Source organism: Lissotriton vulgaris, chromosome 4_1 (genome assembly GCF_964263255.1).
Source record: "Lissotriton vulgaris chromosome 4_1, aLisVul1.2, whole genome shotgun sequence".
NCBI classification, from domain to species: Eukaryota; Metazoa; Chordata; class Amphibia; order Caudata; family Salamandridae; genus Lissotriton; species Lissotriton vulgaris.
In genome coordinates, this window is record NC_141691.1 from 1,903,887,505 (window position 1) to 1,903,904,820 (window position 17,316).

Sequence of the window (17,316 nt, forward strand, 5' to 3'; positions counted from 1 at the left end):
ACAAAAGTCCAGTAAATGGTATTTGAGTGCCTGGGATCATGAAAGGGGAGACATCATCATCTAGCAGCCATGACAATTAGATTCCTTTCCCCTTAGCTATGCAATGTAAAATCTTGAAAAAACAAGTCACCAGCCTCTGACTCTAATATTAAAAGTGATTAGAAACAAGCTAATGCATAATGTATCTTTTGCCAATAAGATGTTTTAAAGACAACTGTTACATTGGCTACAATTAGCCGAATGCATTGTATACAGGAGATTTTTTTTGACTGCCTACATCGCCAATTCGCACTGACATCTAGGGGCCGATTCCGATTCGGGAAAAAGCACTCCGAATAGCCGTATGGAGTCTTTTTCCCATACGAATCGTACCCTGCAACGTCCCCATACGTAAGACGTAGCACGATTCTCACCCAATGCAGCTCCCTGTACGAATCGTACCAGGAACCGTACGACTCGAATTGCTGTACGAATCGCTGCCAGAACACGCAGCAAGCGATGTTTGTATGGTTTGAAGCAGGTTTTCCCGACCCAGCAAGTACGATTCATCCCGCCGACTCTCTGTACGACTCTTTTCCTACGGGAGCTGAAAACTGTCGGAAAAGCAGAGTATGCCTCGAAACAGGTATGGAAGGGACCCCCTGGGTACAGTGCGTACACCCCATGATCGCCGGGGTACGGTGCGTACCCCTGAGATCATGGGGCGTATGCACCGTACAGTGTGTATGTAAATGTGTGACCCTCCATACGAATCGCACGGATGTATGATGTTACCACGCATACTTTTAGCACGCATACCATTACCACGGATTTTTTACAACGCAGTTCATTTTACAACGGATACCTTTACAACGCAATACACTACAACGCAGATACTATTACAACGCATACCATTAAAACGTAAGTATAGGTAAGTATATAATATTATTATATAATGTAAATAATTATTTTTGTATTATTTAATTTAATTATTTATTATTTAATTATTAAATAATTTTATTAATAAAATTAATTTTAATTTTATTATTTCTAAATATATATTAAAAATACCCCTGTACCCCAAAACCCAAACCCAGCCCTAAAACCTAAAAATACCCCTGTACCTCAAAACCCAAACCCAGCCCTAAAACCTAAAAATACCCCTGTACCCCAAAACCCAAACCCAGCCCTAAAACCTAAAAATACCCCTGTACCTCAAAACCCAAACCCAGCCCTAAAACCTAAAAATACCCCGTACCCCAAAACCCAAACCCGGCCCTAAAACCTAAAAATACCCCTGTACCCCAAAACCCAAACCCAGCTCTAAAACCTAAAAATACCCCTGTACCCCAAAACCCAAACCCAGCCCTAAAACCTAAAAATACCCCTGTACCTCAAAACCCAAACCCATCCCTAAAACCTAAAAATACCCCTGTACCCCAAAACCCAAACCCAGCCCTAAAACCTAAAAATACCCCTGTACCTCAAAACCCAAACCCAGCCCTAAAACCTAAAAATACCCCTGTACCCCAAAACCCAAACCCAGCCCTAAAACCTAAAAATACCCCTGTACCTCAAAACCCAAACCCAGCACTAAAACCTAAAAATACCCCTGTACCCCAGAACCCAAACCCAGCCCTAAAACCTAAAAATACCGCTGTACCCCAAAACCCAAACCCAGCCCTAAAACCTAAAAATACCCCTGTACCCCAAAACCCAAACCCAGCCCATAAACCTAAAAATACCCTTGTACCCCAACACCCAAACCCAGCCCTAAAACCTAAAAATACCCCTGTACCCCAAAACCCAAACCCAGCCCTAAAACCTAAAAATACCCCTGTACCCCAAAACCCAAACCCAGCCCTAAAACCTAAAAATACCCCTGTACCCCAAAACCCAAACCCAGCCCTAAAACCTAAAAATACCCCTGTACCCCATAACAAAATACTACTAATAAATATTTTTAAAAAAAGATAAACTTACCTATAATTATACTTACGTTGTAATGGTATGCGTTGTAATAGTATCTGCGTTGTAGTGTATTGCGTTGTAAAGGTTTCCGTTGTAAAATGACCTGCGTTGTAAAAAATCCGTGGTAATGGTATGCATTGTAAAAAATCAGTGGTAACAGTTACATACCGAATCGCACTTACCTGATGTGTACCGTACGAATCACGTCTCCATTCCACGTTCTGGATCGTACTCGTCGGGTCGTATAGCATGTGTATGAATCATACGGTCCACTGTGAGGGTACGAGTCGTACGGAATCTCTGGTGCAATTCGTATGGGTCACGACGATTCGGACGGAAACTGTCCGTACGAATTGTACTACGCGATTCGGACGGACGTGTACGATTCGTACGGAGAAGGCTCCGGATACGATTCAGACGGACGCTATTTTTCCCGAATCGGAATCGACCCCCAAGTATTTTACCACATAAGGGGTACTCTCAACTTTATCCTGAAGAGGTGATCATGGTTAAAACTTCCAATACAATAAATTTACACCCGGGAACATGATCGTTTTCAGAATGGATGGGATTTGTGATATGTTCATATACACATCACTCATGACATGGTCAGTGACATCACTGATGTCATCTCTGATGATGTCTCAAATGATGTGATGGACTTTATCTCATTTAAAGATGTGATTATGGACCCACTGATGCTCTAAGTTTCTAAAGACGATTCCATCTTTTCTCAGTGGCGGCAAGTTATTACTTATTATTCATTCAACTGGCACAAACTTCTTACAAACCCAGATTCAGAAGCTTTAAAAATGAAACTAATGAGACTTTCTCACTTTAAGCTACCATTGGGGCAATTTTTTCTGGGAGGAAATTTAATTCATTTCACTTTAGTGTAGAATGTGCAAGAATGCCACTGAAAAGCTGATGCATGTCTTTTGTGGCGGCCCTGTCTTTAAACAAGAATGAAGATATTTATGAAGGCTGTTGTTTATGGTTCAGAGACAGATATTAATGACTCGATATTTGTGCAACTCGTTATTTTCTACTCGATAGTACAAAATATTGAGTTGCACAAATATCAAGTCATTAATATCGTGGGTCAGGAATATCGACAGCAAGAATATTGTTGTCAAGAATATCAACTTAAGTTAAGAAATATCGTTTTGAAAAATATTGAAGTGTTTAATACAGTTTGCAAAAATATTGTTGTTAAAAATATCGTTTTGTATTATTGTTATGTATATTGTATATATTTTATATGTAGGTGATGTATTTTTTGTGTACGATTTGTTTGTACTTTTATTATGTGTTAAATTTGTAGTAGTTATTAAGTTTATTTTATTTAAATTTTGCGCGTTTAGTACCGTAGCAGGTTGTGGGTTCATAGGGGAATAGAGTGGGAAGTAATTTAATTATATTACATTTAATTTTTTATTTGTATTTTGTGTTTTTAGTTCCGTAGCGGGTTGTCGGTTTATAGGGGAATAGGTTGAGAAGTAATTTAATAATGTTACATTTATTAATTATTATTTTATTTTATTTTTGCATTGCTAAGTTCCATAGCTGGTTGTGGCTTTATAAGGGAATAGGGTGGGAAGTAATTTAATAATATTTAATTTATTGATTAATTTTTATTTATTAATGTTTGTTTAATTGTGATGTTATAGTTAGGGGTGGGCGGAATTTGCGTAATCGCGTTACGCAAATCTCCGCAAAACGGTAAAAAATATCCGCGAACACGCAGAAATTCCACGAACACGCGGAATAGCTTGTCCGCTATGCGTTTTTACTGTTCGCAATCGCTGTTTGCGTGCTCGGGGGAAAAATATCTCTCAAACACGCATTTTGAGTCTGCGAACAAGCAAAACATTTCGCGAAGTTGCGGAACGCAGGCTTTTTGGCCAATTCCACGTTCTCCACGGAACGCAAAATTACCCAAATTCCTCAAACTCCGCGAACGGAACAGAATTTACCGCCCAGGCCTAGTTTTAAATGTGTAAATTAATTTATAACTAATTAATTAATTGGTTGTTAATTAATTTTAATTAATAGGCAATTAATTATGATAATTGTGTAATTGCTTTTAGGTGTGCGTTGCGGTGTATATAGGTGTAAATTGTGGGAAGAAATGTATTTTTAATGTATAAATTATTAATTGGTTGTTAGTTAATTCTAATTAAATCATTCGTAATTATGTTTGGAAATTGTGTAATTAATTATATCTGTGTGTGGCAGTTTTTATAGGTGTAAAGGGTGGGAAGTAAATTATTTTTCATTGATGAATTAATAATTAGTTGTTAGTTAATTTAAATAAATTATTTGGTAATTGATTATGGTAAATGTGTAATTAAATTTATATGTGTGTTGTGATGTTTATAGGAGTAAAGGGAGGGAAGTAGTTTGTGTTTAATTAATTAATATATAGTTGTTAATTAATGTTAATTATTTGATATTTATTTTGGGTAAATGTTTATTTTTTGTGTTTTATTTTTACTTTTAAAGGGGTAAAGGGTGGGTGTTGAATACAATTTTGTTATTTAACTATTAGTTGTCAATAGTAATAGTTTTTCTTTAAAAAACAATATATAATTGTGTTTTATTATTTTCTATTTTAATTTAGGTGTGTGTTGTGGATATTAGAGTGTTAAAGGTTGTTTACTCAATTAATATGTATTCATTTTATTAACAACATGTTTTTAATTGATTATTAACTATGGTAATTATGGAAATAAATGTTAAACATTTTGAAATGTTTTGTTATTGATGTGGTGTTATAGGATAACAAAAATATATTTATGTTTTAAATATTTGTTTTGCTTGTTATTATTGCAACATTTAAATAATTATTGTTTATAAGTGTATTTATTAATTTATTGTCTATATTATGTGTGGGTTTTTGTTATATGTAATGAATATTATAATATGTGTTCTGTTTATATGTTGAATACATTTAAATTATATTGTTTACATATTGTTTTTTTAATGTTATAATTTTTTTACATTTTGTAATATTTTTTTTCCAACAGTTTTAGTACTATTAGAAATGTTTAATCTTCCACGATCTAACACTTTCCCTACTGTTGCACTCACTGGAGTGGGAATACATTTTTTACCCCTCCGCTATCCAACACTTACCCTACTGTTGCATTCTTTGGAGTGGGAATTGTAATTAATGCCACTCTGCTATCCAATACTTTCCCTACTATTGCACTCACTGGAGTGGGAATATTAATTTTTGCCCCTCCGCTATCCAACACTTTCCCTACTGTTGCACTCTTTGGAGTGGGAATAGTAATGTTTACCCCTTCGCTATCCAACAATTTTCCCTACTGTTGCACTCACTGGAGTTGGAATAGTAAATGTAATCCCTCCGCTATACAACACTTACCCTACTTTTTCACTCACAGGAGTGGGAATAGTAATTTTTATCACTCCGCTATCCAATAATTTCCCTACTGTTGCACTCACTGGAGTGGGAATAGTAAATGTAATTCTTTTTTAATAGTTTAATGTTTTAATTTATTAGAGAATTGTTTTTCAATTATTGATATATATATACATATTTTATTTTTATATAATTTTAAAGTAAAAAAATTAAACAAAGATAATAGTTAATAAATGATTTTAAGTAAATACATGTATAAGTATAAATTATTATGTTTGTTTATATTTTTTAATAACGTTTATTTGTTATATTTAGTTAAAATGTATATAACATTTAATTAATTTAGTTAAAAATAATATTTAATATATTTATTATATATTATTTTATTTTATATATATTTTTACATTAATATTTTTTACGTCTATATTTTTTACACTGATATTTTGGAGTCGATATTTTTGCACTTACCTGTTAAGGTATGGGAGTCGATATTTTTGTAGTCTAAAATGATTTTCTCGATATTTAGAACATCGATGTTTGTCACATTGACATTCTGTCAGTGAACCGTTGTTTATCAAGAATAGAGTGAATAAGGCAGTACAGTTATATTTAAATCATGGTGACCCACAACTACTTGGTACATTAATCAAAATATTTGAATTTTACTTTTAAATATTTTAAACAGGTTACTATCTCTAACATTAATGAATCTTAAATGCCTCCACTTCTATCTATTTTTTCCTGTCTTTAAGTCCAGATTTTTGCACTTCTTGCAATGATTTTAATTAACTGAACATTAAATTAAGCTTACATTTTTTATCTATTCACATTTCCTGTTAACTCCATGTATTCTCTTTTGCACTGCTGACTCCAGTGACATATTTTATTATTACTGGCTTCATGACAATGTTTCTTATAAATATGACTTAAAACTCTGCTCTAGAGAAAGGTTTCCTTTTGGTATGAGCATGGACATGGGGTGACCAGGGGTCACCGTAGGTACCCCTGGTTTGTCCACTGCGACCCCTGGCAGATCGTTTGTGACTCCTGGGGTCAGGTTTGATATGAGCAGCAAGACCAAAAACTGAACACGGCTGCTTTCCAAAGATTTCCAAAGATTTCCTTTGCTTGAATGCAGACCTTGCTACTTTCTGTTACATTTAAGCCCATTGTAATAGCTAAAAATAAAAAGGTCACAAGCTCATGCAGGTAACAATTGCTCAGTAGCCTTATGCTTCAGCTATGAGGCAGAGGGCTCCTTCTTCTTCCTGCCTAGTGTGTGTTACCCAGGAAGACGTGTGTAGCTTTTACAGTAGAGAAGACGCATTCTCTGAGGCCAAGAAGGTGTGTGTGTGTGTGCTTGTAGCAGATGTCTGCAATACCATGCCCTGTGAATGTCCCACTAGCTGCAATGATAGAGATGTACCAGTCCCAGGCATTGAAGTATTTTAATTGACTCATTACCACCCTGACACAGTGGGTCTGATTACGATGTTCGGGGGACTTAAGTCTTGGTCCTGGGATCAACCAACCTCAAGTCAGCGGTCCCGACCGGCTAATTACAATGCGACCAAACACCATTCTGTCGCATACTCCCATTTCCTAATGGGAGATCATGTTATGGCCGCAAACCAGCCGTAACACAAGTTCCCATTGAGAAATGGGAGGTGTTGTTCATACCTGCACCTCGTGGCAGGCGCCAGAAAGTGCATGCCACAAGTTGCAGGGATCTACAGGGGGGCAACTCTAAGGTGCCCCCTTGGCCCCCAACCGGAGGATGCACGCACAAAGGGGCCCCCTGCTGGCGACCCCCAAACACACTTTCCGACATGGTTTCAATGTCAGACCGGCCGGCATGGAAACCATATCAGAAACCGTGCATCATAATCGCAAGGGCGGAAAGGCCTGCTCTTTAGGATTATGCTTACTGCTCCATGATTCTTATAATGGATTTGAAAAAATGTAATTTGAGGTGAATGTTTTTCCCTTCCGTTTGTGAAATGAATAAATAGCCCAACAAGGTTAGAATTCTTTTGTATACTCTGTATTTAGGCCTGAAATAAACAGTCCACCTTTGTTTATGAAAAGATGAAACACCTTAATAAAATGAAAACTGTGAATTATTGTCAGAAATACCTCTGGGTGCATCTGAATTTCTAAGGCAAAGGACACAGACATTCAATATAGCTAGGGCATGCATGTGATGGGTAATATCCATGTGAATGCACGGTACGTTATAGATAATGATACTTACAGGGTGTTGAACATCATCTCACCTTCCTGCATAGCTCAACATAGAAAACCAAACACTGAAAATGAATGTGATGTTGTGAAAGGAAAGTTGTACACACTTATAGATTGCACACTTTGTTTTCAGTGGATTCTTGATAGACATGAAACCCAAACAATACTAGAGGGACACATGCATAGAAGAAGAAATCTCCCTTATACAATTCAAATAAACTTTCTATAATCATTTTTCTTATATCACAAAGTGTTTTAATGTTTTTTAAATGTTATTGGACAAACATGTCTACCTCTCTCAAACACAAATGTAACTCGCTTTGGGCAACACTAATGAAGAGGATAATATCCAAACAAGACCACACCTTCTACCAATCAGACGTTAACCATTGGGTAGGTCTCCCTGGTACACATGGTTGTATCTATTTGTGTGTTTTTTCTGGATCTTTTTGAGCACAGTTTTTTTCACCGTTGCAGTAGTGTTCCATTCATAGGTCCTGAAGAAAGCCATTTGTTGGCTGAAACATGTTGACCAGCGTTTAGACCACTTGGTAGTTGTATTTGTTAAACACTACCCTCACTCTGCATTTTAATCTTGCCATTTGGGTGGCCTCAATAATAAAATCGTTCTTTTGGCATCCTCATAGGCAATTTTAAGCTTCACAATTCTTGCACCACATTCTTTTTGCACTGCAACTTTTTCTTTTCCCACAGCTCTTGACCTTCTTCCTGTGGCGGCACACACTGGTAATTGGGATGCCAGCTCTTCCTCATAATTGTCCAGTGAGGAATCTGGATGATACCAGTGAGGAATAAAATCCCAAATGATGAAGCTCCGCCAATGGGTGGGCTGAAGGGTCTTTTCTAGTTCTATCTTTCTATGTCCTTTCTCTCCTCACGCCTTTGTCTATACACATCGTAGTGGTAGTAATTATGCTGTCTAACAAGTAGACCCTTTCTTTGTCAGCCTCCTAGACCCTTAGTACCCCTTGTGTGTTTTTGCAACACTAATGAATCACATTTATATACGTTTCAGAAACTGATTAAATGGATTCAGAAAAGGTCCTTCCTATCGCCAGGCCATGCTTTTCATACTGTTTGATCCCGTCTTCAAGGGGAATACATTGCCCTTCTTTAAGTTGTGTCATGTTTTGTACGTGTTGTGTGTGTTCTGTAACCTTTTCCTAATTTTTCTACCCACACCACTGTTCTTCATCAATAAAATCCTTGCGCTCCATCCAGAGTGTTGGTCTGCACCTGGATGTATGATGTGGCCCTATGATGAAGCATGACACTGCAAAGTGTGTGAGGGAAGTATTAAGATATTTATTGTCTTCCCCTTTTTTGTCTTGGGTCTGGGTGGAAATGATAGATACCATTCCCATGTGGGAAGTTACATGATTGTAGCACCTGTCTATCCTTGATTCTAGGGGAGAGTATACTGTTTGCAGTACTTCTTTATTGAGTGAGATTTAAATTGTGATAAGGGAGTCAGAGAAGTCTTAGTCCCTTGTCTCTTCTAGTTTGTGATTTCCATGCTTCTCGTGCACCTTTAATTCAATTCTTAGGTCTAGAAATGTGTAGCCTGTGCAATAGGTAAGCATATTGATTTGAATGCTGGTGGCAGAACCCTGTGTAGAATGTGCTGTTACAAGTAACATTTCAATCTTCTGGAATCTGTAAAATAAGTACCAGTGATTTGTTGGATCATAACACTTGCATTACGAAATCAACTAGAGAGCATTCAATGTGTTGGTGGTACTATAGACATAGCTACTGTATTTATAATCTGAAAAACCAAATGATTATAGTTATCATATTTCAGCTCTATAGATAAACTACACAAATTAGTAATTAAAGTAGTTATGTTTCCAGGAAAGACAGTTTCATGAGCACTCCCTCAGTTGTTAGGGGTAGAAAACAGACACATTTTGTAGCCTATGTGCAGATTAGCTCTGATCAGCAGAATCATCGCACATGCACCATCCAGGCTAGTCTCCATTTAATGATGGTGTTTTTTATGGTTGTGCCTGAGCATGCGGAGATTGTTCCTAGGGCATTTGAATATATACTTGGCAACACAGTGGATGTGCCTGACTGTATGGTAGCTGGAGTGCTGATCTGAGAGAGAAGTGCCCTAGACTATCTTGGTTTTGCCACTGGAATACGATGATTGCAATGCTGATTTATCATATCTCACATCAGGTAAAATATAGGTGGTAACATAGTTTTATTTAGGATTGTATATTTTCTAATATTTCATTAGTGTTTTATTGTAGGCCTTAAAATGTGTCTCTTCCTGTAAGGTCACCAAGTTCAAGGGTCACTTGACACAACTTTCTATGATGTCAAGAGGGCGATATTAAAGGAATGATTTCACTTCTGCTACCGCAGGCATTTTAGTGAATTGACGTCCATGGGTAGGAGTATGAGTACCCTGACAATAGTTCAGTCATTTGTGGTTTAGGCTTTATACCATCACCAGTGATTACATCAGCCAGAAAATCTACTTCTGCACACCCAAATTAAAACTTTCTCTCTTTTTAAGAAAGATAGTAGTTAACATTTCCCCTACTCTCCCATTGTTTTCCGCTCAGTTAGTTTCACATACCAGAACAACAGCTTAAAAAGGCTTCACCCCTTTACTCCACTCAGTATCTTGTCACGGTCCTCTGAAAAAGAGAGGCTGCTAAACCACATGGTTAGACATCCGAACCCGCATAGTTGTTATAAATGCTTAAAAATCTTTCGAGCATTCATGTAATCATATAATGCAGACAAACTTCAAGCACTCACATGTTTTTCACCTTTTCTGCAAAAAAAGTTTTGAAGGAGAATTTTCAGCAAAAACACTTTTGCAGGACAATTGTCTTGGAAAACGGGTTGAGTTCTGAAATAAGCACAAATCGGATCTGATAATCATTTACCTGCCAAGGCTGAAACACGGACAAGTTGGCACAGGTGCCATTTAAAAATGGCCCTTCCCCATCCAGGCAATAGATCAGGTCATGCAATGCCTGAGCAACAGCATACACAGCATTGTATGTGGAATATGTAGTTCTTAAATTTAGAAAATCAAAGAAACTGTCAGAAAAATCATGAAGGTTCTCTGATCCTGTACAAGCAACAGCCCCATCACCTAATTTACTAGTGGTCTGATTGATTCCTGACCATTTACAACCAAAGGCCACCTCCCAGAACTCTTTGATAAATATATCCTGTGGAGAACTGTTAGGATGAATGGCATACAGATATTCTTGAAAGCCAGGCATGTCTCCTCTGGCAGATACCACACCAATGGCACCACATAGAGTTCTCCATAAGTCTCTTCTGGCAAAAATGGGTGAAGTGGACCACCCGTCACTAGCAATCCAGATCTTCCCAGTGATGTTTTGTCTTACGAACTCCTCCATAAATGGAAAGAGGCTGTCATCTGTTGAAAATATGATAACCACCTTGGCTGTGGAGGTTTGGAGACTTTTAATTATGCTTTCACCTTTAAAGATGGAATACACAGTGGGCAAAGTGCCATAGAAGGCAACGCAGACACCAGCTCTCTCAAGCTCTTTTTTCAGGATCTGGCTGCCTTGTAGCCCATAGTCATTTTCCTCTGCCAAGATTCCCACCCAGTTCCACTGGTAACGAGCCACCAGTGAAGCTATAGCCATGGACTGGACTTCATCATTGGGTGCTGTACGGAAAAAAGATGGGAAGTTCTTTTTGTCTTTTAACAGTGGTACAGTGGCACCATAACTAACCTGAAGAAAGTAATACAAGATAATGGGTAACAAGACAACAGTTATTATAAATCTGTTCTAAACTAGAAACTGATACTTGGGCATATGAGGCTAAAGTGATCCAAATGCATCGGGCCAACGCAAACTTCTCTACACCATCCATCTTAGAAGGATAGTGGTCTGATATTCGTGTCAGAAATTGAAAAAGAAAACGTAAACATAAAACAAACATTGAATATGAACCACTCAGCAATTTTGTATACTGCCCGTTTTGTGCAACTGTATGCAACCAATAGGGACTGCTTTATTAGAAGCAGATAACAGCCCAGTGAAGTAGATTTATACTTATTCATACAGCCCTCATCAACACACGTATATAGATTTTCAAAGAAGGGTCCTATAATATGACAAAAGGGCTCAGCAATTTTAAAAGAAATATTTAGTTGGCAAATATGTTCATTAGCCTTATAAAAAAAGCACGAATTTGAATGGATTCACTATGAGCAAAACAACAGTCTGTGTGTTATAATTTGCTTTACTGTGAAGTAGTTTCATTTAATTATTATTCTAAAACTTTCCTATTTAGGACATGCTTACAGTCCCTGATGCGGCATGGAGTTGCAACTTCTGCATATTTGTAATTCAGCAAAACAAGCTAATGTCAGTCCCCAATATTATGGCATGTAGCTTGACGATGTCGTGGGAGGGGATGCTACAAATGCAATAATTTTTTGCATGTCGATAGAGTGTGATACAACCAAGCTAATGCAACTTAAACATTGACAAATTTAGTTTAGCTTTCTTGAGGAATGAATGCAATCAATTTTAAATATTGATTTAAATTGACAAATGTATTTTTGACAATTTGTTAGTAGTACCAAATTGTACTATATTTTACAAAGAGGATTGAACCTGGACACCATAGACCTTGCTCTCGACAGAAAACCTTGATGACCACTGGCATGCAGGAGGGGTCAGGAGGTCCTGTGCAAAAAAATGATTAGGCATCTGGTCAGCAAAACGAATGGTGTAGGCCAAACTTTGCTGAAGTAGATCAGCAAAGTAAATGACTGAATTTTGAAATTGTTTCCACCAAAGACATTTTCAGAGTGTGTCCTGTCATAGAGGTCAAGAGGGGGGATAGGACAGTAATTGGTGTAATCATAACAAAGCTGAGAAGACACCTGACTACGGTGAGCCCCTGCTTCCAACAAAGGAGTGCTGACAACCTCCCTTAACTCTATGATAAGGAAAGAGTGCCATATGTGACCTCAATGAGTCAGAATCTATTTTACATGGATAGAAATATGTCACAATTGGGTCGAACAGCTTCATAAAAGTCAGGACATTAACACATTTTATGATCTTCCTGTTTGAGGCTCAGTGTCTTGATGCAAAATTGTCAGCTGGCCTGCCCTACTAGAACTGTCTGCAAACTCCGATCATAATTAGTTAACTTTACCTCAAAATATTCAAATTTAATATCTCTGATGCACACATTCAATCTTTCTCTGGAGCAACCATCACAGCCTTGCACTATCCTCCTTCTGAAATAGGAAAATCAACTTTGTTTATCACCTTCAGGAAACATACGAAAACTCAGACACGTTCTAATTGGCCCAAGGATATGATAGCCTGTTTTCTTCTTCCCCTAAATGCTCCCATCTATTTTGAATCCCTCTTCTCTGTTTATGTAGCCGGTGTTATATTGTGAAGAGTAAACAAGTATGGTTGCTTTCTCATGGCATGCAGGGTTTAGGACCTCCTTGCACTTCAGAAAAGTCAGACTTGGCGAGTATTGGGGACAGGAATTGTTATGCTAGTTTAAGACTGTGATTACCTCAATACCTGATTGAGGGCAGGACTTCTGGTGCCTTGTGAGAAAGTAACTATAAAAGACTAGCACAGACACTAGCTAAGTGCCTACCAACAATTCCCAGTTTTTAATCTTATTTCACTTCTGACAAATCGTTACTTTGTCTTGATATCCCCCTCATTTTTGTTATTTGTCCCCTCTTAAATTACCCAGTCCCTTTCACTCCTATTGTGTTTCCATTGTTCACTTTGGTTCCCAGTTCTACGTTCACGACATCTGACAGACATTTACTCCCTTAAAGTTGTGTTGCCCCACTTCCCAAAGTACTGTCATGGTGCTGCTTCTCTCCATTTATCCAGCACCTCAGTGTCGTTGATTTATGTGCATATAGCTATAGCTGCCAGCACATTTCAATCACAGCGAGGAGGCAGTCCTAATGTTTCTCTTCGCCCTAATCAGCACCAGGGCTGATTCCAGCTAGTCACAACATTTCCTCCTGAGCAACAGGTAAGATAATAAAACAACTGGTATGTTACATTAGGGGCCTGATTCAAAAATGGTCTCTGCACTTGTGGTGAAGACCACACTGTCATGGGGGAGTCTCCACCCTCAGGGCAAAGTCTCTGCAATGAGAATTCTTATTGTGGAGATTTGGTCCCAAGGGCTGAGACTCCCGCATGGCTGCGGGGCCTCTGCCACAAGTGCACAGCCCTATGTGAATCAAGCCATGAGTGTTCAGGTTTTTATGAACAGGTGGATTCTCAGGTAAAGTTGTTATTTGAGAGTGCTCTAACATCCTGTGGCTAGCGAAGCGCTATTTAAGAACATTAGATAGGATAAATAAATACATAAATGTGGTATCTTTAACAAGGAAATATGTCATGTGTTTCCAGTGTGTTTTTGTGTGCATATATTTGTGTGTTGTGGCATCAAAAGGACGTTGTGTGCAAGGATAATTTGGTCAATATCCTGGATTTCCATACATGCCAACATTTCAGGAGAGCAAAGTGGGAGATTTTAAAAAAATAATCGGGAGAATGGGGCTTTGAATCGGGTTACTGGAGTGTATGGGCTTTGGAAGTGGCTGCTGCAGGATCGGACATTTGAAACATAAAGGCACGTTTTTTTCTTACCTTTCGGAACCATGGAGCATAATGGCAGGCAGAGAGAGGGCGATGTAAGTGTTGGGCACTGGCCTGGCAGATTGTTGGTAGTGCAGGTTTGCAGGTTTTTGAAAGACGATTCCCAAGTTAATGACGCTTTGTTTGTTTTTCACCCCTTCAAGAGCCCCTGCCTCGCCACTCTTTGTTGGAAGTATTAGCACTTTACACATTACCAATCCCTGTCAGCTGGAACCCCAGACGAATCGGGTTTTTGCTTGTACGAATCGGGAGGCGGGAGACTAGCCTTCAAATCGGAAGTCTCACGCCTGAATCGGGAGGGTTGGCATGTCTGCTGATTTCCTCGAGCCATTCTTTATTCTATTGTATGGATGTGCAGATGGTATCTTCTGCTTCCCTCTTTGCAATCCCTGATACATCTGCTCCCTGCCAAATCAGATCCTTTTAACTACTGTGCTCAAGACAGTTCCCAACTGTGATTGACCTGCTTGAAAAGTATCTTAAAGAACTAAGCCTACCTGGCCAGAACTCAACAGAACACTACTGTCGGATAATAGGGCGAGCCGCTGCAAGATAACACTGGCTAAAAAAAATTGGGCTACTACAGTGGGTTATTGAATTATAAAGTAACACATCAGCTGCTGTGAAACTAAGAGAGGGAGGGCCCTGCCTTATCAGGTGTAAAGGTGTAAAACAGAAGTATGGCCTTACACAACTATTGTTCACTTTGCACATATTGGATCCATAATCTTTCTTCAAACCTGGTGTACAATGCCTTCCTGCCTCTTGCAATTGACAGAACCTTTCCACTGCATAAAATAGGATTGGATCACTTGATGTTGACACATTGTTGCATAGCCATTGGTTTAGAGAATAGTTGATCAAAGATGAAAGGAAGGAGATGTGGCCTAGTGGTGCGGACTGTATGACAATTCAAACCTATGTCACATTGCTACTGGCAACTTATCTACACCTAACCTATCTGGTGTATTTCAAGAAAAAACTATTGGCTATGCGCTAAGGTGATCTGCTGTCTTTGTCAGACAAACCAGCATGGCGATATAAAGGACCAAAAATGTACAGACTATGTGATGTTCCAAACGAGGATTTGGTGCATTTGGTCACCATATGTCCCAAACTGAATAATGCATGCCAAACACTTTTAAAACACGTATTTAATGAGAGAGGGACACATATGTGCAGAACAGCCATCATGAGAAGTCTGGCCCCTTCAGATCCTCAGCTAAACTGCAAACCTCTGAAGTTTTCACAATTTCACGATAAAGCAGTCAAACAGAATTGTAAGCTGCATACTATAGCATGAGGAATTTGCCTCGCATTATGAGTACAATATATTTATATGCTGTTAAAACAGTAGTAGGCTGTTGACATTTGGAGTTGTGGAATTTTATACTGATGTATACGCCACTTTATAGCAACGGTGAAGAGTATCCACATTAGTGACTGAATTAATTTTACAATGTTGATGTTTTAAATGAGACAACAAAATTTCCCTGAGTCGTAGCAATATTAATTTATGTTTTTAAGATAAGTGATTTAAAAATAAAAGGATTTCTTGTATATGTACATTGTGATGGTTTTTATTAACTAATAACAATAAGCTCTGATTTTATTTTAATTTCATTTAGTGGTTCGGACTGCTGAACTTGGTGCGAATCCCAGCCTGGGTGCTTTATTTAACAGCATGTTATTGTGGCCAAATCAATTAATCTCCATGTCCTTAAATGTGTGAAATGTGTTTGTGTAATATGCACTTGGTATACACCATTGTAATGCCTTGTAAATAATACTGTTTTTACTTACTACACTCTATTGCATAAGCTATATGTGCTTCTGGTAAAGGTGGTTTTCATGGGGCCCAGAACCTTAACCAGGAAATTTGTCTTTCTTACTGCCGAATTTAACCAGATCTTAATTTTGAGACTGACAAGAAAATTATGCATGTCTGCATTAGAGCAGAGATACCGCAGTTTCCCTGCGCCTGCGTGCAAAACCCTAGCGCCACCATGGATGTGTCGTATTTACAAAACACAAGACAACAATGGGAGAGGTAGGGAGAATCAAGGACACTCTCTCAGTCCCCGGTCATATGCAAGTAAACAAAGAAAGAGAGGTTCAGTCAGTCTCAGTACTGCCACAAAAATGGAGCGAGATGGATATGGATCACACACTCACTGGGCCCCACCACAATCTGATTGTATTCTGATTGTATTCTCTGAATTTAACCAATCCTTAACCTTGGCATCTAAATTCAGACACATAATACTCTATATCTGTATCTTAGGGATAACATATTAAATTTCTTTTTGATACCCTTTTAGACACTTTTAATTTTATTTACCCTCACAACACATCCCTCTTCACACAACCAGCTCCGCAGTCTTTCTGGCGTTGCAGCACACCATAGAGGCATTCGGCCTCTGTGGTGGGGCCCAGTGATGAAGCATGACACTGACTAGGTCGGTGTGTGAGGGCTTTCCTATCCACCCGAAGTGAGTGTGTGATCCATATCCATCTCGCTCCATTTTTGTGGCAGTACTGAGACTGACTGAACCTCTCTTTCTTTGTTTACTTGTAGTTACAAAACAGCCCACTATGGCATGAGGATTGACAGATGCGTCAGAAAATTTGACACATCTGTTGGTGCAAAAGTCATGCATTGCTGGAGTTGTGTCGCAAGCATGATGCAACTCCAGCATTGCATGGGGAGGCCTATACTTATTGTGCTGTGTCACTGCTTAGGCCTCCTCCAAGCAGGCATAAGGTTTTGACGCAGTCAAGTCCTAGAAGTGACGCAGTGAAATCTTGTATATTTCACTGTGACACTTCTGTGAGGATTTCATGCGTTGGCACACCCATCCTGCATACGTTATACCTGACCCAAAAATAATGTGGTGCAGGTCTTTACAACGTAACGCATCCCCCTAGATGCATAACGTTGTAAAATGGTCCGTAACGTCGCAAATTGTTTACGTTGCTGCTGCATTACAAAAAGTAATGCAACTCCAGCGCAAAAGTGACGGTAGGGACTCGTAAATC

The 17,316-nt window shown here is 38.6% G+C and overlaps 1 protein-coding gene across 1 annotated transcript in view; it reads right to left on the reverse strand.

The window, feature by feature from the left end:
• Nucleotides 1-11,952, reverse strand: part of LOC147724691 (extracellular calcium-sensing receptor-like) — a 126,915-nt gene extending 114,963 nt beyond the window's left edge. The window contains exons 1-2 of the mRNA XM_086918085.1: nt 11,917-11,952; nt 10,510-11,340 (exon numbers count right to left, since the gene is read on the reverse strand). Of these exons, the coding sequence (XP_086774211.1) occupies nt 10,510-11,340; nt 11,917-11,952 (867 nt within the window). The remainder of the gene's footprint in view (nt 1-10,509; nt 11,341-11,916) is intronic.
• Nucleotides 11,953-17,316: the final 5,364 nt, after the last annotated feature.